Below are 27,916 nucleotides of genomic sequence, written 5' to 3' on the forward strand. Positions count from 1 at the left end.
GACCGACCCACACACACACACACACACACACACACACAGTTAACAAAACCCAACCACACATACATTAGTAAGTATCCACTTACCTTATCCCACACCCTAACCCTCCGGTCCGAGACTCTCGCACCACAGTGGAGGAAATAGCTAAGCCACGGAACGGCCCAACGAAATCTTGCCCTAAGTTTTGATACAGACTATATATATATATATATATATATATATATATATATATATATATATATGCACACACACTCATGAGTGCTGTTTTGTACATCAGGCTAAAACTGTGCAACACATTATTCATGCTCTGTGGAAGCCCAGCTGTGGTAGAAATGGGACCAGTCTGGATCAACACACTACACTGTTAAATAAACAACAAATGAATGGACCAAGCCTTACCAATGCACTCTGCTCAGTTATTTGTTAAGATGGCCTTTTTATGCTCTCTTTTTAATACAACCAATAAATCACAAGGCTGTGGAGTTGCAGCATTTGATGTGTTTATCTTATGATAGGACAGTTTAAGTGTCACATGCAGCCAGTAAAATGAAAATTAGACCCACTTACTGCAGCCATCGAGTTCAGCTGGTCAATGTAAAACTCAGGCCAACTTGTGGCTCCTTTATTCTCTTCTTGTTCCTAAAACAAACAGTATACATCAATGATCATGCAACTCTCTCCAGATATTGCAGAATATGTTTTTTTTTTTTTTTAAAAAACAAAGTACATTGTCTGCACAAGGAAAATACATGTTGTATGATTGCCAAGAATAATATTCTTAACATACTAGGCAAAACATCAAAACACCTTTTGTGTGAAACTCAGAAAAAAAATCAAAATACATGGAACATGTTTTATATCAGGTTACTGCAAAAATTATCCAGGTAACCTTTACACCCATACTTCATGTTAACCTGCACAAGCATAAAAAACGCTATAGATTAAGTGAAAAGCAAGACCAGTTTCAACATTCTTATGATTCTTAGCTGGATAACTTATAAGTCCCCCCCCCCAAGTAGGATGAATGAACTCAGTCATACCTTATAAACATGAATGTCTTTCAAATCTAAATAACCAACACCATGCAGATTAAAATAGTCTTACATTTGCAGACAGTTTTCCAAGAACTAAGCCAACACATGAATGGAGAAAGGAGATTTGCCAATAGGGAACACTGCAAATAGGGGGTACAGAAAATATGCAAGGGGGGTAGAATTTACTTGAGAAAACTGGCAAAGGAACCAAGACATTGGGAGCAAATAAGAGAGTGAAGGGTAACAGAGTGGGATGAGGCTAAGTGCAGTTTTGAGGAAGAATGAAAATGGACAACACAAATGCATAGTTATGGTGACTTCTATATCTGATGTTGTCATTTTCAGTTCTTCCTCAACAAATGGGACATGGTCCCCGGCTACAAAAAAACCCAGGTGGCCACCATGGAAGAAAGTTCCAGATAACTGCAGAATCAAATGCAGCTCTGTTTCTGGAGGTGACATCCAATTTGTAAATGAGTAATAAACATATGAGCATTGGACCATGTGGCAGCTGTACAAATATCAGCACAGGCTCTGGTTCAAAAAGCAGCTGACATAGGAAATGATCTAGTTGAGTGTGCCCTTGGTTGTCTTGGTAGGGTTAAACAGCTGTTACAGTAAATATAAAAAATGCATTCTGTAATCCATTTGGCTAGTGTAGTTTTTGAGACAGGTTATTCTGGTTTGTTACTGGAAAAGGACACAAACAATTAGTCAGATTTTCTAAATTCCTTAGTCCTAAGAAGATAAAAATAAAGTTTCCTCTGCACATCTAAAAGATGAAGCTTGTATTCTCTTTCATTTTCAAATTTTGGAAAGAAAACAGATACGCTGATCACTTGAATAATATTTGTTTCAGAGGCAACTTTAGGTAAAAAGGAAGGGTTAGTACGCAAGGTAACCCTGTCTTTATGGAAAATCAAACAAGGTGGTTTTGCAGAGAGCTGGAATTAAGAGACTCACTTCACAGAAGTTATAGCCACAAGAAAAACTGTTTTCCAAGAAAGAAATTTGAAGTCTCCTTCAGCAGAGGGCTCAAAGGGTGATTGTACTAAACTCTGTAATATAACAGTATGATCCTAAGGTCCACCGCGATCCATAGTTGGAGGTGTAAGTGAAAAGGTACCTTTAAGAAATGCTTTGCATAACCTGAATGAGGCTAAAGGGGAAGCATCATCTCCTATGTGGCAGTTAGAGATGGCTGCCAGCTGACCAGCTGAACTTCAATAATGAAGCAACTTGCACTGTTTTAAAAATCAGATCCAAGGAAATCTAAAATACCAAAAAAGTGGAGCAGTGAAAGGATCCAAGTCTCTCTGCTGAGACAAAAAAGAAAACCTACTCCATTTACTCTTATAAATATTCCTTGCAGAGGCCTTCTGGGATGAAAATATAACTTTGCAAATAGGACAGGAAAGCCTGGAATGTCTAGCCATCACATGATTTGGAGAAACCATGCTATTAATCTGAAGCCTGCAATGTCTGGATGAGTCATCCATGATGGATGTGAAAGGAGGTGTAGACTGGGGTCCAGTGTCCAAGGAGAACATAGGTGAAGTCATATAACGGGAAACCATACTTGCAGATTCCAGAAAGGGGCAATGAGGACTACTTTGCTCTTCAACTGCAGTACTTTCTGAAGGAATTTGGAGATTACTGGTAGGGGAAGATAATCATATAGGAGACCGGGGGGGGGGGGGGCAAACGTGGATTACAGCATCTCTCAGTGGCTGTCACTAAGGGGGAAATTAGGGCAAAGAACTTGCTGCATTTGTTGTTGATAGGAGAGGCCAATAGATCGCGGTAAGGCTGACCCCACTTGTGAACAACCTTACTTACCACTGTTTGATTGAAAGAACACTCATGAGGCATCAGTCCTGCTGAGTTTGTCTGCTAGAACACTGGACTTCCCCGGTATATGCGTTGCCACAAGAAAGTGGCTGGAGGAGTTCGCCCATTGTCAAACTCTCATTGCTTCTTGGCAAAGGGGCTAAGATCTAGTTCCCCCTTGTTTGTTGACATACCAAACTATTGATATATTGTCCATTTGGATAGCAACTGTCCCCAAAGGAAAAGATTTCTGAAATGCCTTGAAGAGTCCATGCCAAGAAATGCCCTCCCCCTCAATTGGGAGGCATCTCTGGTCCATGTGGTGATTAGGGGAAGGAGGATAAAAGGACATCTTAGACAACCATCACTGGAATGTACCCACCACAGTAGGATTCTTTGCAAATTCTAAATAGCTTCACAGGATGCTGCAAAGGCTGTCAATGAAAAGACCATATACTGCTCAAGTCCATTGGAGGATTTGCATGTGAAGGTGAGCTGTAGGTATCAAGGTAACTGCAGCAGCCATAGATCATAGGACTTTGCGAATGAGCAGTCTTAAGGCAAGAGAGCAAAACAATTGACTGCACCTAGACTAACCCCTATAAACTCCAAGACTAGAACTGGTTGTAGCTGGGACTTTGACAGAGTGCTTTTGATTCCCAGAGATATGCATAACTGAAATAATCAATCCCTGGCTTTTTCTAGGAGACACCTGGTTGTAGCATTAAGGAGCCAGTAGTCTAAATAAGGAAACACTCTGAATCAGTGCAGTCAAGTGAGCTGCTACTACTGCCATGCATTTGTTTAACAACTGAGGGCTGAGGGTGAGACCAAATGGGCAGGGTTCTGAATTGGTAATGACTGGCTGCCAACCGGAAGCTAAGCATCTTCGACAGCACCTGTTCATATTGATGTGATAGTATGCATCCTGAAGATCTATGGAGCACATTCGGTCATCCTTCTGTAAGACGGGCAAAATGGACTGAAACTGTGACCATCTAGAACTTGGAACTCTTTACGGACTGGTTCAGATAACGGATATCCAAGATGGGTCTCCCCTGTTTTCTTTGGCACTAAAAAGAACCTTGAGTAAATTCTGGATCTGCTTCTGAAAGTGTCTGCCTGAGAAGGAATCTCAAGACCCTTGGTTCTACAGACCCCCTATACTACATGGGTGGTGTCTTCCATTAGAATTATTTCCCCCCTCTGTCTATGAAAGAAAAATCTCTGCATGATTCTTGAAAAGGCCCTTGGGATTTTCTGAACCACATCTTTTTACCACCACAGTGGTTCCTAGAAAAAGGTCTCTGCAGGGTAGACGTATAGATTCCCACAGCAGACAAGGTCTTTCTATCTTGCTCACTGCGGGAAAGTGCATCTTTAACGGTTTTCCCAAACGAGGATTATCCATCAAAAGGAGTGCTGATGAAAGATGCTTTAAAGGGCTCCACAAAATCGTACAATCACATCCAGCCAAGTCTCCTAATGGCTAAGCCTGAACCGGCTGTCTGTGAGCAACCTTAAGCTGCATGTGAGATTAGCCTCACTGACGCACTCAATATTGACTGTTGGGTGGCCAGTCATGAGGAAAAGGATTTTTGTTCCATTGCCGATGTAGACATTGAGGTGCAGTTAGAGAATTCCTTAACTAAGTCCCTAGTAACCTAGCTCCTTCTTGGTGGCTGCCGCCATAACCATGGCATCCACATGGATTCCTTTCATTCAATATTTTCTGTCTGTAGGGGCACTCAAAAATCTTATCCAGGCATCTAGAGACTGGTTCCATGGTATGGTTCCTTCCATGCTCAGAGAAACTAGATTTATAACCTCATGTGCCAGGGGTGGGGGGGCAACCTATGATGTAGATGGGTCAGACCTGAAGGCTTCAAAGAACAGTGATTCCTCCTGGGAAGGGGTTTGGGATGACCAACAAGCTTTCTGGTGTAGGACTTCTAAAACATCTCTGAAGGAGATGTCTTCAGGTGGAGATCTAAGGGACCCTTCTTTATCAAAATCAATGTCTTCCATGAGGGATTCCTGTGGGGAATCCCAGTACCTCCTTTTGCATGACCTCTTTTTGGGGGACCTCTTCAGCGGGATGCTCTGGAGAGGTATCCAAAGAGGTGGGGTGTTACCCAACTAGAACTGCCTGAAAGCTCAAACGGGCTGGCTATCGCTGAGAGAGAGGATGAGTAGATGCAGACACAGGATCCGAATAGGGAACAGGTATTTGATCCAAAGATGCAAGAGTAGAAACTGCTCTCAGATGAGATAAGACCCTCTCCACTACCTTGAGGGCAGAGAGACCAGAAGAAGCCAAGGACAATCCAACTGGAGCTGAAACTCTCAGATGAGATGATCCAGGGTCTCCCCCGACTCTCCTTTCTTGAAGGAGGAGTCAGGGCTGAACTGTCCCAGCACCGAGGCCCTAAGGGGAAGTGACGGCTCCAAAAACTTCAGAGTCAAAGTCATTCCCTCAAATCTGACTGACACGTCTGTTTGGTTGCGACTCCTTTAGAGTAGGATGTGTTTCAGAACTGATCAGGGAAGCAGCTGGAGTCAAAGAAAGAGGCAACTTTGGACCCTATGGTTCAGCTCTTGGGGGTATAGGATCCATAAGCTCTGAAACAGAAGGTCAGCTCACAGAAGGAATGATAACTGCATGACAGGATGGTATCGGAGTTGGGTATCTTATGCCCACAGGAAGTGCACTTTTTACAGCCAGTCAGCTTTTCAGCTATACTGAAAGGGGAAACCAAGTGGCAGAAAGCCAGACAAGTGAAAGATAAGGACATTTTTTGTTTATAACTTTAGTGAAAAGTAAAAACGTTTATACCAGCAATGGTATAACTAAATACCTCACAGCAACATAAAGTAGAAAGGTTACCAACAGTGGTAACGAAGAATACCCCCCCCCCAAAAAAAAAGTAGGCCCTTAAGCTTGACCTTACCTCTACCCCCTTGTAAAGCACTAGCCCCAGAAGTACATGCCCCACAGTCTGAATCTAAATGTGTGATCCCTACACCGTAGACGCACATAGAGTGTGGGTCCTGTAGCTGTATCTTGTGGCCCCAGGCAAAGCATTTTTTAAACCTTTTTTTTAATGGAAGACTTACATAAATGGAAAACAAATGTGTGAAAAGGGAAAAACTGTAGACATAGACCAAATATAAAAACAAAAATAACTAATATCACTTATTGTTAGATGAAACTCAAAGCCCTCACATCACACATCCATATGGCTCAAGTGGCAAATGAGATCTGATGTAAACTGTGGAACCAGATAAGACTATGGGTAGGGGAGGAATCAAAGCCCTGGAGCTAAGATCTTGAAAAGTGCCGAGGTTGGATCAGATAACTCAATTATAGAATCGGATGAGAAAGACAACACTGGAACAGAGAGATGTTCAATATCTGTATCTTCTACTATGATCAACTGATCATAACTTTCTGTGTGTAAGCATGTTAAATCAATAAAGGTTTACTGGAAAAGTACTACTTTGTGTTTCTGATAAAGAGAAGTTATTCCTAGACTACTAAAGAGGTTTTCACATAACTGTTTACCAGATATCCCCGATACACCATTGAATGCTTCATTTCAGAACCCTGAACCCATACTTGCTCTGACCAAAGACAGTGAGGAACTCTTGTGCATGACTGTCATGACACAGGGCAGATGTTCTTTGAACAGGTATTTCTCCAATCAAACCAGACATACTTCACACAGAACATGTACAACACTGGACTTTGCCTGTGCTGTCCAGAACATTATGCCAGGAGTGGCTATCAAACCTCTACTTTCACAATATTCTTACAGAGTGCACTCTGTTTTTTGTTAATTCTATTTTTAAGGAGGAGAGCCATTGCCCCTTAACCCCCCATTGTTCTTAAAAAAGAACGGGGGGTTGGCAGCTCCCCTTACAAAATAAATGGCAGTATCAACCTGTCTGTTGCTTTTTCGGTTAAAAATACATCACCCTGTCACCTCTTTCACTTTGGAGTCAAGAGCAACTGTAAACCTAACATCAGTGCAGGACAGTAGAGAAACTGGTGATCACAGTGAACACTAGATCTTGCATAAAGATTGTGAATAACTTTGACACTTATTTGTGCTAGCATGTCTGGATGAGTTTTTCCACATAATTTCAGACTGACTTGTGTACTGTATAACAGCATGACTTGCTATGCTATTGTACATAAGTTCTTACATATTGACTTATGATCTGTTTGAACAGAATGTTTTAAAGATGAACAGTGCCCTTTTACATTTCTAACTGAGCATGTCTGTGAGGAGAGACTCTGAAGGCAATCTGTCTCAGATTCAGCTGATCAGCAGATGATGTCATCAGAATGCTGACAGTTGTGCATTACTGTCAGAAGCTTAAAGACAGGAAGGAGCTTTTAGAAAACAGTTGTTGGTTGAATTTAAAAATATGAAATGAAGATTAGAACTGGAACTGTTGACAGGCTAGTCTAGAAAACAGCCAGCTGATGGTAGTCAGTTACAGAAGCCAGTTGTCAGATGGCCAAACAAACTGTGCAGTGGATATCCAAAAAGGACTCAACAAGAACTGCAAGCCTGCCTCTGCTTTGTTGTAGTAATTTAGTTTAGATCAGTAACAGTGTTCTTTAGTTAGGAAATTATAACTAATCAGCTAGATCAATCAGAGTTTTTCTGAATGTTGGATGTCTATCCTACAGTACTAATTTCATTTTATTGGTGATTAACTTGTTTGTTTATTGGGAATTATTTTTTTATATTTTTAATCATTTTGCTCAATATTAAACATTTTTATTAACTTAAATTGTGGCTGGACAATCAGTGTTTTTTTAGTGATTGAGTGTGCTTAATACTTGCCTTGATAACTTCCCGGGCCACTCAAAGCTTGGCTGCTTAGGTTAGTTAGTTTTGCTATTGGTTTTAATATTTAATTTTCATAATTGGACCCCCCTTTAGAAGGGCATGAAGACACTCTGACTGGTGGCAGCATTACCGTATTATTTTGGGGATGGGACACAGCTAGAAATCTGTATCAGGCTTTCCCAGAAGTGTTTGAATGTGTGAGATTTAATTTAAGTGTGAGTATATCACAGGTCTTAAATTGGGACACACTGCTCTGAAGTGTATGATAAGAGTTACATTAGTAGTGGACAGAAATATACAGTCCAGTCTAGATTATAGAGTGTACTCCTGTTGTGCTCTTCGGGGAAAACTGTGAAATACTACTCTTGTTTAAAGTGACAGTTTCACAATGGAGTCAGTAGTGAGGACTGAAGCTCCTTCGTTAGTGACCCAGGATAGTAAGGGACGTCACATTATTTGGTGGCAGTTCAGTAGGATATTAACCAGACATCACATTAATTGGTGGCAGTTCGATGGGATGTCTGGACACCACAATAAGTGTTATTCCAAACCAGCAGTCACACAGGGTTCACACTATTCTACAATTACTACTTTGCTAAAAGACTGACAGATAATGGTGAAATCTTTCCTCACAATGGAGAAGAATGCACTTTGGTTACACCCATGTCCTTGCAGACTACTAATGACATTTTTTGGTAGGAAATGCTATTGAAACTATGAAATGGTAAACCAAGACATGAAATATATACATTTTTAAAGATGTTTGCCACAGAAAGTACAGTTGTGTACACTTACCATAAATGTAGATGTTCGAGTATATTCACTGTTGCAGTCATCACATTTGGGTTATCTGCCTGCAGGTAGCCCTCAGTCAGTCTGAATACCAGAGTCTTGGGATTTCTGTGTTGGATGCTGTTGCTTCTTCCATGAAGTCAGGTGGTCAGGGGTATAAAACATACAGCCGATGCCATTACGTCAGTTTTTCTTGCCCCAGATGTCAGGAGCCCCCAAAATAGGAAGCATTTACATGGTATATAATACCCTCAGCAAAAAGCAGATACCAATGATATAATATATGCCAAACAAACAAGATAGGTAGAAGTAAAGAAAAGTCAGGGGGGGCTGGAGAGAGGGCAACCAGGACTGCAACAATGAATACACTCTAATATCTACATTTATGGTAAGTGTACACAACTGTACTATGTTCTTCGTGTTTTATTGTTGCAGTTATCACATTTGGGTTGATTCCCAAAGCTGAGGATGGGTGGAGGTAGTTAAGAAGCATTAGGGCTGGTAATCAGACCCTGTAAGACTGCTGTGGCAAATCCAGCTCTGGATTTAGAAAAGATAGGCAAGTGGTAATGCTTGGTGAAAGTGTCTACACAGCTCCAGGTTGCAGCTTCCAGGATGTCCTGTAGAGGTTGATGTAGCTCTAGTGGAATATGTTCTGATCCCCTGTGGGGTAGATTTCCCATGGTGGTTGCAGCAGAAATGGATGCAGTGTGCTATCCATTTAGAAATGGTTTGCTTTGAAATGGCCTTGTCCTCTGCCCCTGCAGCAAAGCGGACTAGCAGCTGGTCAGATTTTCTGAAAGGCTTAGTCCTGTCCAGATAGAACCTAAGCTGCCTGTGCATGTCCAGGGAGTGCAGGATCCTTTCCCCTTTACATTGAGGATTAGGGGAAAAAGTTGGCAAATGAATGGACTGGTTTAAAGCCACACTAGATTCCACCTTGGGCATAAATGAAGGGTTGGTCTTGAGGGAAACCCTGTCCGCATGGAAGATAATGAAGGGTTTCACAGCCATAAGGGCCTGCAATTCAGACACTCTTCTTGCTGAAGTGATGGCTAGAAGTAGAGCTGTTTTCCATGAGAGGAATTTTAACGCTGCTGTAGCAGCAGGTTCAAAGGGCGTAAGCGTGAGCTATTCCAATACAAAGTTAAGGTCCCAGGCTGAAGTGGGAGCTCTCCTGGGGGGTGGGGGGTCTTTTTTGCTCCTCTCAGGAACTGTTTGACCAGAGGATGAGAGAAGAGGGGTGGCTCAGTGTTATAATGAGCTGAGATGGCAGAGGCATGAATCTTAACTGAAGAGAAGGATAGACCTTTGTGGAGCATTTCTGTTAAGTAATCTAGTATATGAGGTAGGCTAGGCACAGTCGTGTCCATTCCCTGGGACTGGCCCCATGAACAGTATTTTTTCCACTTTTCCGAATAGGATTTTCTAGTACTAGGCCTCCTTGCCTCCAGAATGACAACCAGCACCTGCTTACTGAGGGTTGCTGGTGATGAGATCAGGGGATGAGCCAGGCTGCTAGGTTCAGGGTCTGGAGCTGAGGGTGCAAAACTTGGCCTTCCTGCTGGGACAGCAGGGAAAGGGGTCTGAGGCAGGTGTCATGGTAGCACTACTGTCATACTGCGTAGAAGAGAGTACCAGTGCTGGTGTGGCCGGTCTGGTGCAATCAGGATTGTCCTTGGCTTGTCCTGTTTGATCTTTAGTCGAACCTTCGAGAGGAGGGCAGAGGGGAAAGGCATAGATTGAGAGGCTTTCCCAGGTAAAGGACAGGGCATCCACTCTCCAAGCTTGGCTGTGGGGAGTTCTGGTGCATTATTTGCTCAATTGATATTTCTGAGGGGAAGCAAAGAGGTCCACCTCTGGTGCCCTCCACCTGTCCCTCAAAAGATGGACTATTTTGGGTTCCAGTTTCCACTTGTGTGGATCCATGCGATTTCTGCTTAAGTCTTCTGCCAGTGAATTTAGTTTGCCTGGCAGGAACTGAGCTTGCAGGTGCACTTGATTGCTTAAGGCTGTGTTCCACAGAGCCATGGCTTATCTGCAGAGTGGGTAGGAATGGGTTCCCCCTGCTTGTTTATATACCACATAACTGTGGTGTTGTCTGTCTTTACCAATAGTTGTCCTGGAAGAATAAGGCCTTTGAAGACTGTCAGAGCATTCTGTACAGCTAACATTTCTTTTTGATCGATTGATATGCAGGTGCATTTGCTTTGGGCTCAATTTGCTTTGAAAGCACTGTCCTGCCATGTGAGCCCCCCATGCACAGTCTGATGCGTCTGTTAGGGTTTGGGCGGCAAGGGGTTGAGTGAAAGGGGAGTCCCTTGTTGTGGTAGCAGGCCTCTGCCCACCAAAGGAACTCTGTCCTTAGGCAAGGAATGATGAGAATCATTATTTCCAGGTCCTGAGAATGTTGACACCAGAGACTTTTTTGAAGTTTCCTCATATGCAGACTTGCATATGGAATTAGTAGAATGCAAGAGGCCATGAACCCTGGGACTTGCAGTATTTTTCTTGCAGATAGCTGGGTTTTGATGGCCAATAGATTGAAGTAGTTTGTCAAATAAATTTGTTTTTCTGGAGTGAGGAATGCCATCGGGGAAGTTGTGTTCAAGCTTGCTCCCAGCAATACAATCTGTTGGCTGGCTACCAGGTGTGATTTACTTTCCTTGATGGTGTACCGCAGTGAAGTTAGAAGTCTCTTTACAAATGTCAGGTGTTGTAGTAGCATTTCCTGACTGCCCGCCTGAATCAGGCAATCATCCAAATATGGGTAAATTTGAATTGTTCTCTGCCTGCAATATTCAATGGCTGGAGCTAGGCATTTTGTGAATACCCTGGGTGCAGTAGATAAGCCAAAGGGAAGTGCAGAGAACTGCTGGTGCATAGAGCCTGCTCTGAAACTTGGGTATTTTCTGAAAGATTCCCTTATGGGGATGTGCAGATAAGCTTCAGTCTAGGGCTGCTAGCCAGGAGTTCTTGGCTAGCTTAGGAAGCAGCTGTTGGAGAGTAAGGATTTTGAATTTTGGAACCACCAGAAAGGTGTTGAGAATAGACAGATCCAGGATAGGACGCCAAGACTTTTCTTTTCTGGGTACCAGAAACAGTCTGGAATAAAAGCCTTGTCCCCTTTGTTCTGCTGGGACAGGATGAATAGCCTTGATACTGAGTAGAGAAAGTACTTGCTTTTCGGCCTCTGCCCACTGGTTTGGGGGGAGGTCCGGCCATCCGCTTGGAGTTGGGAGTGAGTGGAAGTGGAATCTGTATCCCTGGGGAACAATGTTTAAGACCCATCTGTCCTGGGTAATGTACCCCCAGTTTTTGACATGCAGGGCAAGTTTCCATCCTAAAGGTGCAAGTACTAGGGCAAGGCTTGGAAGAGTTAAGGATAAGTCATTGTGAGATTTTACCATAGGATGGTGGCTTACTACTCCCTGTTTTGGAGGTGGGAGCACAACATCAGATCTGTGCACTCCCTGAGACTGTAGTCTTGGTGGTCTTTTGCCCCTGAGTTTGGACTGAAAAGGTCTGGGAGAGACGGGAAAACACCAGTGTTTAGAAGGCCAATGCCTACTGAATCTAGGTGGTTGTACTTGTAAGAAATCTTTAACAGTTTGCATAGATTTAGCTTTTTCCTCCATCCTTCTGAGGACGACTTCTGCTTTATTGCCAAATAGATTCTCTTGGTTTAATGGTGCATCTAGTAATTTTGCTTTAACATGGTCTGGCAAGGTTTGTTCCTTAAGCCAAGCATGCCTTCTAAGAACAGACTCAGTGAAAGCAGCCCTGCAAGATGCTTCTAAGGCATCAAAACCACATTGCAAAGTATATTTACCAACTTGATTAGCAGAATGCATTAACTCTTGTAAATCATTATGTTCTGCACAATCAGGAATCAACATCATTTTCTGTTTAATTAGTTCCATAATATGTTGCTGATACTTTAACATATGAAACTGGCAATTTAAAGCCCTGATGGCAAAAGTAGCAGAGGTGTAAATCTTCTTACCCCATCTGTCTAAAGCCCAAGAATCCCTGTGCAAAGGTGTAGGAGTTTTGGCCTTAATTCCTTTAGGTCCCTGGGAAATGGTCTCTGGATTCACAGTAGGATTCTTCAAGAGAAACTTGTGGGAGTCAGGTACTCTATAGTACCTGTCAGGTTTCCTGGGAGCTGGAGGCAAATTATCAGGGGTAAGGCTGGATTCCAGGAAGACATCTACAATTTCTAGAACAAGAGGTATAGCTAGAGGCCTGTGCTGAGGCAAGTTTTACAAATTCCCTGAGTCTCTTTTTGGACAAAGTAGTCCTGGCTCTCCAAGCGGAAATGCTCCCTAAGGGTATGCAGGGTTTCACCAAAAAGAAAAATCTTCTGGTGGGGAAGCAGAGGGGAATGGAAAACTCTGCATCAGAATCCTCATAGGTAGATAAGGGTATGTCCTGGTAATCAGAAGGGTCAGAGTTATCAAACTCCTGATCTGAAAATTCAGAAGGAAATTCAGTTCTTTGTCTTTTTGAGGGGGAAGGCTGACTTCACCTAATTAAAGTAATAAGGTCTTCTGCCATTCTAAGCATTTGTTTTTGTGGCATGTGGGCCTGAGAATGTGTTTTGGTCATCAGTTCCCCAAGCATAGTGCGAACCCTACGCCTGAGAAATTTGGTATTTTTGGTTTACAACGAAGTTGCCGGTTAATATGAAAATCGGAAGGCCTGAATACACCCTCAGAAGCAGATGCCTGCACAGCGGCTCTGGACCCAGCCATGGTAGAGACATCAGCAGGTTCCACAGTCGAAGAAGCATCTCGCGGCATACCGGACTTGAATGGGTCTCAGTAGAGGCCTGCGAATCTGTAGAAGTGGGTATCAGGGGCTGCGAAAGTAACTGAGTACCGTCGGACTGGCGACTAGCTTAACAATAGTGTCGTCGGCAGTTTTGGACCTATGTGGTCTGTCTCTGTCTTTATCCTTACATTTTTTCGGAAGATCGGTAGTCAGATGGCTTATCAAAGCCATTTCGGAATACGGGGATCGAGAGCAAAAGAATTTAGCGACAAAAATAGCCCGACGATGAATAGTTTGGGTGTTGAACAAGGCACAAAACAGACAGCGAGGGACGTCATGGTCTGGGCCTAAACAGGTGACACAGTAAGAATGAAAATCTCTTGAGTTATTTGCTTTCCACAGGCAAGAGCATTATTAACTTTTTTAGACATTGGTTAGAGCAAGAAAAAAGGATCCCCAACGGGGTACGTATCTTTTAGAAGACTCCAGGTCTGAAACTCGAAAAGCAAAAATTTCAGGAGGCGGCCGACCGGCACTTGCGAACTGCTTCTGCTTCAGGCACCACACGGCAAGAAAGACTGATGTAATGGCATCAGCTGCATGTTTTATACCCCTAACGTCATGGAAGAAGCGATAGCATCCGATGCAGAAATCCCAAGACTCTGGTACTCAAGCCGACTGAGGGCTACCTGCAGGCAGATAACCCAAATGTGATGACTGCAACAGTGAAACACGAAGAACATCTAAATATTTCACCTAGAGAGTCCTCAGCAAGAGAGCAAAGAAAGAATCTTGAGTACTTAGCAGTTAAGTTAGTGGGAACTTTACTCTCACAGTTGATAGACATATCATCAATGTTCGGCCTAAGCTGGGTCTGAACTGTACTGTACATCCAGACATTTTAAAAGTATTGAACTATGCACATTACTTTGAATACTTTCATACTACTGTTGTGCCTAACTGCAGTCCAGATTACTTGGTAATGCTGAAATTACTACTGTTTGGACGTTTACTCCCATGTCCAGGTTAGCAATGGAACAGATAAACTGTTAACTATGTAGACATTTAAGCCTGCCTAAAAATGGAAAGACGAGCTGCTATGCATTTCCCAACGTGAAACCAGTTTAGGTTTTCTGTTTAATGTATAGATTTCAATATCAAGTAAATGAGGTATCAGCTTCAAAACTTAATGCAACTCACCAGCTATAGTACCTTCTCACTCTGATCTGCTTTATGACGTTTCAAAATGAGCAGCTGGTAGACTTTACTGCCAGTACTTATCCATGTCTTTCCTACTAACAAGGTCTTAGTATAGCCAAAAAAAAAAAAAGTTTTTAAATTATCTCTTAGAAAACTATGTCGTTACTGCAGGAACACTACTGCAGATTTATCCCATAGAGAAACCAAATACAGGAATTAGTTCATAGTGCTCAAGTGCTGCTATTATAGGAAGAGTGGTGAGGGAAACCCCTGAAATGGAATACTAAACATACATGAAGGCAGGTATCAATGAGCTATGCCTTGAACTCCAGCCCCTCAAGCTATATCTGCCCGACTCTAGTTGTAGGACACCACTCTCTTGAGTAGACAGCTCACATAAAAATCAGTACTCAAAAGGAAAATAATTTTGTGCAAATACAAATGTTTCTGCAGGTGGTGAGCCCCTGTTCACACTCCATGTTACGAGCTTCACTTTCACTACCACTCCTTCTTACTTTATTCTTCTCACTCTTCGGTTGCTGTAACTCAGACTAAGAGCAAGATATATAAAAGATAATAAAACATCTCACTATTTCTTTGGATGTTGCAGACCTGAAGCAAGCATTAGATACCACAACTTGATCCTACACAACAGGCAAATGGGCATGATAAAACACTACACTGAAGACATATGTTTGAGCAGATGTATTTCGAAATATCAATGTACAAAAACAGCGATCATTAAAACACTGATCTTGAAGGATCAAAACTCATAAGAACAAAAAAAGAAAGAAAAAAAACACTCCCTGCTAAGCCAACGACTGGTGTCAGAACCATGGCCTTAAGCTCAACGCCAAAAAAAGTGTCTTCATCCCCCTTTGGGAAAAACCCGGTCCCCTTGAATTACCACATTGATGGTAGTCCACTTAACACAGAAGGCGTTATAAGAGATCTGGGAACACAGGTTGACAGCAACCTCTCTTTTGACCACCAAATTGCCACTGTGGTCAGAAAGTCCTTCTATGTGGCACATTTCATTACTACGGGTTTTGCATTCAGGAAGAAAGAGGTCATTGTCTCCCTCTACTCTTCCCTCATTAGGCCAGTCATAGAGTACAATGCCCCATTTGGCATGTACCTCACTAGAGACTTGCAACAACTGGAAAGGCCGCAAAGTACCTCACAAGGAGGATCCTAGGCCTTAAACACTTGCCCTATATGGACAGACTCATAAAAATCCAACTATTCTGTCTCATATCGCCTAATTAGAGGCGATCTCTGCTTGACCTACAAAGCCATGTCTGACCCAGCTCAGTTAGAAATGCTACATCTACAGAAATCCCAATCCCACCGCACCACACGCTCCAGAAACCTCAACCTCATTACAACAATCAACAGAACATGCTGAAGGGACAGGTTCATAACCCAGAGACTGCCCATGATATGGAATAGACTTCCCATACATGTCAAGCAGAGCACCTCACTGGCCCTCTTCAACAGAACATTGATGAGTGGATGGGAAATAGAAAATTCACCTCGGGGATCACTCCAGTGGCTCTACTCGACAGAGGCACTAGGAACAAAGGTTGGGTGGCACGATGCCAGGGTAATCCCATGGGCTAGGCTTGTAAAGGCTCCAGGGTCATTAGCCTAGTACAAACCTATGAACCTATATATACCAATTCAAAGATTGCATAATAGGGAAAGGACAAATTTCCACTCCCTGCTGATCCATGAACTCTCACACAGTAATGTCAGCAGAAGCGATCACATGATTAATCGATTATGCCTGCCAGCATTAAAGATGTTCGATATTAAATGTTAATCTATATGAAATCCAGCCTTTTATGAAAATATAGCCTCAGCAAATATGTTTAATAGATGAAGGGAAGGTTCTGCTCCTTATAAATGCATCCTGTGGATAGCCAAGTACATGTGCTTCCAAGCAGGGAACAGTATGGCCCTACCATGACAGTTTGGCAGGTAAGGCTGCTGAAGCATACTATACTAACAAGGGCTGCAGGAAGGATGTTAATATAAGGCCACAATCCACAAGGAGTGGTGGGAAGAGACAAAACAGACATTCATAGCAGAGACAATGCAGGAGGTACTGTGCATGCTGGGAACAGTGCGTTCACACAGATATGCTTTTTGTGACAGGAAACATTTCAGAACTTAGGGAAATGCAGACAGTAACGCTGGTGCTTTATTACCTAAAAGGAAACAAAACAGCATGAACAAACTTCCTGTTCTTAAAATTTGTCATAACTGGACTGTTTTATGTTTTTGAACCAAAAAAAAAAAAAAGTATCATAATATGCATTTTGGAAGAGTTTACATACTTCTTAAGGGATACCACAATTTTGTGCATCTGTAGAACACCTGTGAATCACTTGCAATGGATACTTACATCACTGGTAAAAAATAAGTTACTCGATCAGTGCAGTATTTCACTTGATGTCACATTTAACACAGTGGGAACAGAACATGTCTTCTTTACAATTAGTTTCCTCAGAGTAGCTGACAATAGGAAGACACAGTTTGGGTTCGTGAAGGGCCGATCTGGTCTCCTAAACCAGACTGACTTTGAGTCAGTCTCCAGAGCTGTGGATGAGGGTAAGGCAGTCCACACAGCCTATCTGGACCTCACCAAGGCCTTTAAGACCATCCCCCACTCTGGAATCATAGATAAACTTACTAAGCTGGGCATTAATCCCTACGTCACTCGATGGTTTGCCAACTGGCTTACTGACAGCATCCACACCGTAAAAGTAGCAGACTCCAAATCCAGCTCCAGACAAGTGGAGTACCTCAGGGTTTAGTCCTGGGACTGCTCTTGTTTGGCACCTACTTCTCTGAAGTACAGGCCAACACTGGACTCTGGCTAACAAAGTTTGCAGATGACTGCAAACTGGGAGCCATTATTGAATCCCCAAATGATGTGGATACTCTACAAAAGGGCCTTACAGAAACAGATGCACGGTGCAGAACCATGGGCTCAAGCTCAATGCCAAGAAATGTATAGTTATCCCCTTTGGGAAAAAACATGTACCCGTGAATTACCACATAGGTGGCAGTACACTAAACACCGAAAGTGTGATAAGAGACTTAGGGACACAGGTGGACAGTGGTCTCACCTTCAGTAACCACATCGCCACAACAGTCAGGAAATCCTTCTATGTGGCACACCTCATCACTAAGGGCTTTTCATCCAGAAAAAACGAGGTCATTGTCCCACTGTACTCATCCCTCACTAGACCCATTATAGAATACAATGCTGTGTTTGGTATGTACCTCTCAAGACATCTGCAACAACTGGAAAGGCCGCAGAAATACCTCACTAAAAGAATCACAGGCCTAAAACAGATGCCCTATGCTGACCGCCTTAAAAAACACCAGCTATACTCTTATCGCATATCGCCTACTCAGAGGCGATCTCTGTTTAACGTACAAGGCCATGTCAATCCCACAGCTGTTGGACACGCTACACTTAAAGAAATCCCAATCCCTCAGAGCCACATGCTCCAGAGATCTAAATGTTGTCATGACAATAAACAAAACATGCTGGAGGGATAGGTTCCTGACCAAGAAACTCCCCAGACTCTGGAACAGACTGCCCATACATGTTAAGCAGAGCGCCTCCTTGGCCCTCTTCAAAAGAAACCTTGACGATTGGATGGGAGAAAGGAAATTCACCCCGGGGATCACATCAGTCGCCCTGCTAGACAGGGGTCCAGGGAAGTAAATAGTGTGGGAAGAAACAGCCCAGGGAATTGTTATTGCTAGGCTTGTATAGGCCCCTAGGGCCAATAACCTAGTACCAACCTATGAACCTATGAATATGCATGTACTACAAGAAAAGGGAAGGGTAACATCACCATGTCCTCCAAGTCTTGCAATATTATGGCAGAACAAAATGGCACATGATACCAATTAAGGAACCGTGCTCAAAATATATAAACAGTGATTATACCCATAAACAGTGATTATACCCATGATAAAAGGTAACAAAGTGCAAAATAAATGTGTGGAGATGCTGTCTACCTTGTCAGAATGTTTTAAACTTGCAGTAAAATATCAATGTTGTGGAGTCAAATGAGTAGATAAAGCAGACATGTCTGTTAAGTACACCAGATGTAAGCAAAATGTTTGACACTGCAATCATCTAAAATATTTGAGTGACGATAAGGCAAATTCAGTGCAGAGACTGTTCATTTCAGGCAAAGGAGTAAACTGAAGAAAGAATTTTAGACAAAATGCTCACTGAAGAGTGTGTGGAGAATGAGAACCACAGCCAGCTATTATCACTTTAAGCTCAGTTTCTTTACATGATTAATGAACAAAACAAAAGAAACATGAGTCTTTTTGCAGAAAAAAACAAGCATGGCAAATAAATTAGCCACACCGACAAATACAGTCTACTTCATATTCAATGTTCTTTCAGATTCAAATGCAATACTGCCTTACACACAGGGTTCTAGCAAGTTCAACTGAAATTAGATGTACTGTTCCCTAACACAGAGAATTTTTGGAAAATAGCTGCCTGGTAATAAATGGACAGCAGAGACCAAAAAGATCCAAGTCCACACGGCTTCCCTTTATGCTTCCATACAAACAAAGATGATATTAAGTACTTTGTCCTTGCACATTCACACAGGCAGAGATAATAAACACTTTCACACAAACAGCAGTAAAGTGAAGTACCTTCTCTTTGCACTTCCACAAAGACAAGAATGCATTTAAGTGTTTTTTCCTGTACAGGTTAACAGCTCCTATCCTCAAATGCACCATCTGGATTGTATTTCTTCTAGTACACAACACTTATCAAAGTCCATCTATGACCACCTTCAGATGCAAAGGTAACCAGTCTGTTAAGGACCAGGGTACTGGACTTTAAATAGCTCTGTGTGCAGCTGTCCCTTAAGTTCCTGCACAGGTCTAAATTACCAGCTTGTTTTCAAGTTGACCCCTTACAGGGACCCTGCTCAGCATCCACCACTCCACCATAACACAGAAAAAGAGATAATGAAGAAAAATGCCTGCAGCAACATAAACTATAAAATTTAAAGACAAACATTAATGCCATATGGAGCTCTGAGGGTATTAGAATGAAAAAAGATAAGGTACCATACCAAATTACCACCAGAAGCTGTGCTAGTTATACATGTTCCATGCAGAAAGCCTGCTAACCTTAACCCAAAGACAAAGCAGGTGCCTAAATGCATAACTTTGCTTGGAATGATAAGGGGACTTCCGAGATGGTTGCACACTGATCAATAGCTTAGTATCCCACTGTGAAAAAGAAACTGAGAGATGAGTGCTAGTAACACTGCTAGTTTTGGTAAATTCGATTACTGGCTAGTTAAATATACTGCTTGGATGCCAGCAAGGAAGACACTTAGAGAATCTGAAAGAAAATCCACTAGAAAGACGAAGAGAAAACACTGACTTGAAAGAATCCTGCAGCTGTTCAGCAAAAAGCAGTTCAAGCTTCAGCTTTGGTATAAAAGGTGGCTTGTAATAATTTAGAGGGAAAATAAATCATATGTACTCAGAAATTATTAAAAAAAAGTGAAAAATTGAAGGAGTATATCAACTCAAATGACAACAGGTGGGAAAAACAGAAGCTTAAAACAGCTATTCAGATGAACAGATAAAAATGCAAAAAAAGGTTCAAATGAAAAGGTTGGCTGAGTATGACACTGGTCAAAAAGAACTGTTTCAAAAAGTGGTAGAGTTAGAGAGCAGCACACGCAGTGAATATCTGAGATTTTCTGCTGTACCAGGCAAACTGGAAGGTACAGACACTGTATTAATTATATGAAAGCATAAATAAGCAACTGGACTTGTATTTCACAGCAGGACTTGAAAGGGCACATTGTGTACATGCTCCAAACCTGGCCTTGAGAAAGTAGCAAAGACCTGTCTTAAAGATGCGATCATACCAGCACAAGAGTTGAAACAAAACTGTGGCAAAAGGGAAAAGTATTAAAAACTGGAAACAGTAGTGTGTTTGTGGAAATGATTATTCACTGCACACCAGTCAGAAGAGAAGCATATCTATCTCAGTAATTGGAATGCTGTGAGATTCAAGCTGCTGTATCTAGCTGTCTTCAGAATATTTTTTCCTGGAGGATTGAAGACATTTTTTAATGCAGAAAGTACAGTTGTGTGCACTTACCATAAATGTAGATGTTCAGAGTGCATTCACTGTTGCAGTCATTACATTTGGGTAATCTGCTGGCAGGTTGTCCTCAGTCGGCCAGAATTCCAAAGTCTTGGGTCCTGCGTCAGTTGCTGTCTCCGCTTCCATGATGTCAGGTCGTCAGGGGTATAAAACATGCAGCCGACGCCATTTTCTTTAGTTTTTATTGCCCCCGATGTCAGGTGTCCCCAAAAAGGTATCAAAAAATAAATCTCTCTATATTTTATACATGCATCAATATAAACTTTACCTTCATCTAGAAGCAAATACACCACATAGGTTGTAGAAGATAGAGAAGGAAAGATAAACTCCAGAATGACAGGGGGATGGCAGGAGGGTAACCTGGACTGCAACAGTGAATACACTCGAACATCTACATTTATGGTAAGTGTACACAACTGTATTATGTTCTTCGTGTTTCACTGTTGCAGTCATTACATTTGGGTAGAATCCCAAAGCTATGGTTGGGAGGTTGGAGCTAAACAGCATTAGGAGCGGCTATAAGGCCCTGTAGAACTGCAGTGGCAAAGCCTGCCCTGGATTTAGAGTAGAGAGGCAAATGATAATGCTTTGTAAAGGTGTGAACAGAACTCCAAGTAGCAGCCTCTAGAATGGCCTTGGTTGGTACTCCTCTGAGGAAAGGCTGCTGAAGTAGCTGCAGCTCTGGTGGAATGAGACCTAATGCCCTTGGGCACAGGTTTACCATGGTGTAAGTAGCAGAAACGGATGCAGTGGCTTATCCACTTTGAAATAGTCTGCTTTGAAATACCCTTGCCTTCTGATCCTGCAGCATATGTCACGAGTAATTGCTCAGTTTTTCTTAAAGCTTTAGTCCTGCTCAAGAAGAATCTTAGCTGTCTCTGTACATCCAAGGAATGCAGAATTCTCTCCCCCTTGTTCTACAGATTTGGATAAAAGCTTGGCAGATGAATTGGTTGGTTAAGAGCCACACTGGAAACCACTTTAGGCATAAAAGTAGGATTTTCCCTCAGAGACACCCTGTCTGGGTAAAATATGATGAAAGGCTCTACAGCCATGAGGGCCTGTAGCTCTGAAACTCTTCTAGCTGAAGTAATTGCTAGTAGCAGAGCTGTTTTTCATGATAAGAACTTTATATCAGCGGTAGCAGCTGGGTCAAATGGAGGCAGGTTGAGCTTTTCCAACACATAATTGAGGTCCCATGCAGGCAATGGTGATCTTCCAGGAGGCCTTAAAATGTTGGCTCCTCTAAGATACTGTTTTAGTAAAGGATGAGAAAAGATTGGTGGCTCTGTATTGTAATGAGCCAAAACGGCAGAGGCATGGATTTTAATTGATGAGAAAGATAGGCCTTTGTCAAGCATCTCAGTTAAGAATTGCAATATCTGAGGAATATTTGGTTCTGCTGCATCAGTCCCTTGTGCTTGATTCCAAGCATAGAATCTCTTCCATTTGTCAGCATAAGATTTTCTAGTACTAGGCCTTCTGGCTTCCAAAATCACATCCATCACAGCTTTACTGAGAGGTGTTGTTTGTATGACTACATGATCAGCCATGCTGCCAGGATCAGAGTCTGCAGTTGATTGTGCAGGATCTGATTGTTTTGCTGGGACAGTAGTTGTGGTCTTTGAGGCAAGGTCCAAGCTGGGTATTGAGACAAGTTCCTTAGCATTGGGTACCAGTAGTGCCGGGGCCAGTCCGGGGCAATTAGTATCATCTTTGGTTTCTCTTGTCTGACTTTTAAGAGGACTTTGGAGAGAAGAGGCAGAGGAGGAAAGGTGTAAATTGATAGGTTTTTCCAACTGAAGGATAGGGCATCCACTTTTCATGCTTGTCTGTGATAAGTCCTTGTGCAAAACCTTTTCAATTGATAATTTTGAGGAGAAACAAATAGATCTATGTCTGGGCTCTCCCATTTCTCTTTTATCATGATGAAGACTTGTGGATTTAGTTTCCACTCGTGAGGATCCATAAGGTTTCTGCTTAAACCGTCTGCCAGAGTGTTTTGTTTTCCTGGCAGGAATTGAGCTTGAAGATATATTTGGTAGGTCAAAGCTGTGTCCCACAGTGCCATGGCTAATCTGCAAAGGGGGTATGAGTGTGCACCCCCCTGCTTGTTTATATACCACATGACTGTGGTGTTGTCCGTCTTTATCAGTAGTTGTCCTGGATGAAGTAAGTCCTTGAAGGCTGTTAGGGCATTTTGAACAGCTAGCATCTCTTTCTGGTTGATATATAGATGCATTTGTTTTGGTGTCCATATGCCCTGAATGCATCATCTTCCTGCCATGTGGGCCCCCAGTCATAATCTGATGCGTCTGTTAAGGTTTGGCTGGCAGGGGGTAAAGTGAATGGCCATCCCATGTTTTGGTGACATGCCTTTGCCCACCATAGAAACTCCTGTTGAAGGCAGGGAATGAGAGGAATCATTGTTTCCAGACTGTGTGAATGTTGACTCCATAAAGTTTTTAGGTACCATTGAAGTTTCCTCATATGCAGTCTTGCATATGGAATCAGTAGGATGCCATGTAGCCCAGAGCCTGTAGGATTTGCCTTGCAGAAGACTGGGTTTTTGTTGCCATCAGTTTGAAGTAAGTAGTCAGTTGCCTTTGCTTGTCTGGTGTGAGGTAAGCCATCTGGGCAGTTGTATTCAAGCTTGCACCCAGGAATGTTATCTTTTGAGAGGGTACCAGTTGTGATTTATTTTCGTTTATTGAGTACCCTAGGCATGTTAAAAGCCTTTTCACAAACGCCAGGTGTCGAAGAAGAGTGTCCTTGTTGTCTGCTTGAATGAGACAGTTGTCCAAGTAAGGATATATTTGTATACTTCTTTGTCTGCAAAATGCAATTACTGGTGCCAGGCACTTTGTAAAGACCCTAGGCACAGTAGAAAAGCCAAAGGGCAGTGCAGAGAATTGGTAATGCATTAAGCCAGCCTTTAATCTGAGGTATCTTCTGCATGATTGTATTATTGGGACATGCAGGTATGCCTCTTTTAGGTCTAAAGTCACCAGCCAAGCATTCTTGCCCAGCATGGGCAGAAGCTGCTACAAAGGTAGCATTTTGAATTTTGGAATGTCCAGGTATGTGTTCAAAATCGATAAATCCAGTATTGGCCGTCAGGCCTTGTCCTTTCTGGGTACTAAGAACAGTCGAGTAAAAACCTTGTCCTTTTTCCTGTTCTGGTACTGTCTGAATGGCCCCCATATCCATGAGGGACGTAACCTGTTTCTGTGCCTCTGCCCATTGATTTTCTGGCAGATCTGGCCAACCATTTGCCATTGGCAGTGTGTGGAAATGGAATCTGTATCCCTGTGATACGATGTTTAGTATCCATCTGTCCGGGGTTATTAACTGCCAATTTTGAGCAAAAAGTGCAAATTTTCCCCCTATGGGTGCTGCCATAAGATAAGTGCTTGGTGCAGGCAGAGGGAAGTCATTGGGATTGCTTTCTGTAGGTTTGCGCTTTATCTCCTCCAGATTTGGAGGTGGAAGCGCCCAATTGCTTTGGCCTGTATGAATCTTGCGCCTGGTAGCTGGAACCCTTAGGGCATCTGGATTTGTCCCTTTGAGCTCTGTCTGACACAGGAAAGGACCATTTTTTTTGTAGGCAAGTGTCTGCTGAATCTTGGTGGCTGCACTTGCAAGTCTTTAACAGTTTGCATACACTTAGCTTTGTCTTCCATTTTCTTTAAAACCTCTTCTGCCTTAATACCAGAGAATCATGCTGTAAAGGTGCATCTAGCAATTTAGCTTTAACATGATCGGGCAAATTTTTTCCTTTAACCAGGCATGCCTCCTAATCACAGATCCAGTAACTGCGGCCCTGCAGGAGGCCTTTAAGGAATCAAAACCACATTGCAAAGTATACTTTCCAACTTGTTCAGCTGCATGCAATAATTCCTGCAATTCTTTATTTTCTGCACATTTTGAAATCATCATCATTTTCTTTTTCAGCAATCCCATAACATGTTGTTGGTACTTAAGCATATGAAATTGACAGTTTAAGGCCCTGATTGCCAAGGTTGCAGATGTATAAACCTTTTTCCCCCATCTGTCCAGTGCCCTTGAATCTGTCAGAGGGGGTAGGATGTTTTGCTGTTGAGGCCTTAACTCCCTTTGGACCCTGTGAAATAGTTTCAGGGTCAGCAGCAGGGTTTCTAAATAAAAATTTATGTGAGTCAGGGACCCTGTAGTATCTGTCAGGCTTACTGGGAGCAAAAGGTAAGGAGTCAGGGGTCAAGCTTGACTCCGAAAACACATCATCCACAATGTCTAAAACAGGGGGAATGGCTAAAGGCCTGTGCTGAGGGAGAAGGAAATCCCTGAGCCTCTTTTTTGATTCTGAGAAGTCTTGACTCTCCCAGTGAAAATGCTCCCTCAAAGTATACAAGGTTTCTCCAAATGAATAATCCTCAGGAGGAGATGCAGATGGAATAGACTCCTCAACATCAGAATCCTCATAGGGAGGTATAGATAATTCCTGATCAGAAGAGGAATCAGAAGAAAAGGAAACCTGATCTGAAGATTCATAATCAGTGTCTTGCCTAGGCCTCTTATCTGGAGGGGAATGGGTACCCCTGATCAAGGTAATAAGGCATTCAGCCATTTTCATCATCTGTTTTTTAGGCATAGATGCCTGTGCACGTGGCTCATGCATCTTTTTTTTAGTTTTAGAAGTTGCTTTTGTCTTTGGTCTTGCAGCTGTCGTCAGTTTGATATACAAATTTTGAGGTATGAATACACCCTCAGAAGCCGGTGCCTGCTCAGCGGCTCCAGACCCATCTGAGGGAGATACATCCATCGGTCAAATACCTTGAGTATCTTGCAGCATGCCGGACTACATATGGGTGTCGGTTGAGGCCTGCGACTCAAAGATAGAGGGTATCAGGGGCTGCAAAAGTGCCTCAATGAGTACCGGCGACTGGCTTAAGAGAAGCTTTGTCGTCGGTTTTGGATCTTGACTGCCTTTCTCTGTCCTTTTCTTCGCTTTTTTTTGTACTCCGGTAGTCTGATTGTTATCCAACGACATTTCTGGGTAGTTAAATCTGTTTTCAAAATACTTTGATGCAAAAATATACCGACGCTTAACAGTACGTTGGTTAAATCTAGCACAAAACCGACAGCCAGGCACGTTGTGATCAGGGCCTAGGCAAGGAATACAGTATAAATGGAAATCCTTATGAGGTATTTGCTTCCCACAATAATGCAATTATTAACTTTTTCTGACATCGGTAAAAAGCAAGAAATAAGTTTCCCCAACGGGGTACTTAGCTTTAGTGAAGACTTTGGTTCAAACTGGAATATTTCAGTAGTCGGCCGACCGGCACTTGCGAAATGCTTCTGCTTCGGGCACCGTGCGGCAAGAAAGACTAAAGAAAATGGCGTCGGCTGCATGTTTTATACCCCTGATGACCTGACGTCATGGAAGAAGAGACAGCAACTGGCACAGGACCCAAGACTTTGGAATTCAAGCCGACTGAGGGCAACCTGCCAGCAGATTACCCAAATGTAATGACTGCAACAGTGAAACATGAAGAACATCAGGCAAAGGTGGAAATACAAATGTGTGCACAAAATAGTCAGCCAACATATAGAAGGAGAGACTACTTCTCATTCTTCTGACAATAAAGCTTATAGAGAAACCTTGCTAGTGAAACCCTTTTCCACTTATCCAAAGGAAAATGCTTGAAAGACAAAAAAAGCAATGGAGTTGACTAGAAGAATCCTGAGTACCTTGGTCTTGAACTGGAGTTGGGAGATGGAGATGAACATGAACACCAGCAACACTGAAATTAGTGAATAAATGTGAGATTATAAAGCATCAATCACATTTCAAAAATCTGGCTTTACAAGGAAAAAGTGGAAAGCTCGAACTTTTGTTGACTGTGTTAAACTTGTGGGAGGCTGACAAGTGTATACCCCACTGCATGTCAATGCTGAAATTACAATAGAAGGAAAGAGAAAAATGTAACTATAACAAAAACAAAACAGTACTGGTATGAAACATTTTGCAACATAAAAGTACAGTTTTGTACCTACCATAAATGTAGATGTCCGATAGATATGCAACTGCAGTCCTGACATATGGGTTTGTCCTGCCTCAGGCAGCCCCTCGGTCGGCCGGATTCCAAAGTTCATAGGTTCATAGGTTCATAGATTTGTACTAAGCTAACTGCCTTCTTTAAACATTTTTAATTATCCAGCCAATGTGTTGTGAGACTTGAACCCTGCACCTTGTGTTTGTAAGGCAAACACCTTAACCATTAGGCCACCCTCCCAACCCGACGTCGGCTGTTGTCGCTTCTTCCCCGACGTCAGAGCGGCTGGGGTATAAAATCATCAGCCGACGCCATCTTCTTCAGTGTTTCTTGCCCCAGATGCCAGGTGCCCTCCAAGGAAGGCTAAATTTAGAAAATGCATACAATTCCAGACATGCATAATAGTAATAAACAGATACACCATAAAAGCTATCCCCAGCTAAGTTGGAAAAGGGGTAGTGGACCCAAAAAAGGTAAATTACGGAGGGGTGGGAGGGAGGGTAAACCTGACTGCAGCTGCATATCTATCGGACATCTACATTTATGGTAGGTACAAAACTGTACTATGTCCTTCAAGAATGCAACTGCAGTCCTGACATATGGGTTGAATACCATAGCCAAGCTGGGGGTGGTAGGATCTAAGAAAAAGATGGTGTAGCTAAAATACCCTGCAGGACTGCCGAAGCAAAGCCTGCTCGGGATCTGGAGTATAAAGGCAGGTTGTAGTGTTTGGAAAATGTATGCACGGAGCTCCATGTAGCAGCTTCTAGAATGTCCTTTGTAGCCACCCCTCTTAGAAAGGCTGAGGAGGTGGTTATAGCTCTGGTGGAGTGTGGCCTGATATTGGCTGGCACACCTTTTCCATGGAAAGAATAACAGAATCTGATGCAGTGTCCAATCCATTTTGAAATTGTTTGCTTGGAAATTGCCTTTCCTTGCACTCCAGCAGCGTAAGCTACAAATAGTTGGTCAGACTTTCTGTTGGCCTTTGTTCTGTCCAAGTAGTAGCGTAATTGTCTGTGTATGTCCAAAGTGTGCAGCAGCTGTTCTCCTTTATTTTGAGGATTGGGAAAGAAAGTAGGCAGGTGAATTGCTTGATTTAGAGACACCCTGGATATCACTTTTGGCATGAATGAAGGATTGATTCTTAAACAAACTCTGTCCTGATGAAAAATGAGGAATGGAGGTACTGCCAAG

The 27,916-nt window shown here is 42.6% G+C and overlaps 1 protein-coding gene across 4 annotated transcripts in view; it reads right to left on the reverse strand.

The window, feature by feature from the left end:
• The window catches only part of DAAM1 (dishevelled associated activator of morphogenesis 1), a 3,124,549-nt gene that overhangs the window by 1,385,791 nt on the left and 1,710,842 nt on the right, over window positions 1–27,916 (reverse strand). For all 4 annotated transcript variants that reach the window (XM_044074460.1, XM_044074457.1, XM_044074458.1 and 1 more), the window contains one exon: window positions 565–636. In XM_044074460.1, the coding sequence (XP_043930395.1) occupies window positions 565–636 (72 nt within the window). The remainder of the gene's footprint in view (window positions 1–564; window positions 637–27,916) is intronic.

This window comes from Protopterus annectens, chromosome 6.part0, assembly GCF_019279795.1.
Source record: "Protopterus annectens isolate FY-2018-M chromosome 6.part0, PAN1.0, whole genome shotgun sequence".
Taxonomy (NCBI): Eukaryota; Metazoa; Chordata; order Ceratodontiformes; family Protopteridae; genus Protopterus; species Protopterus annectens.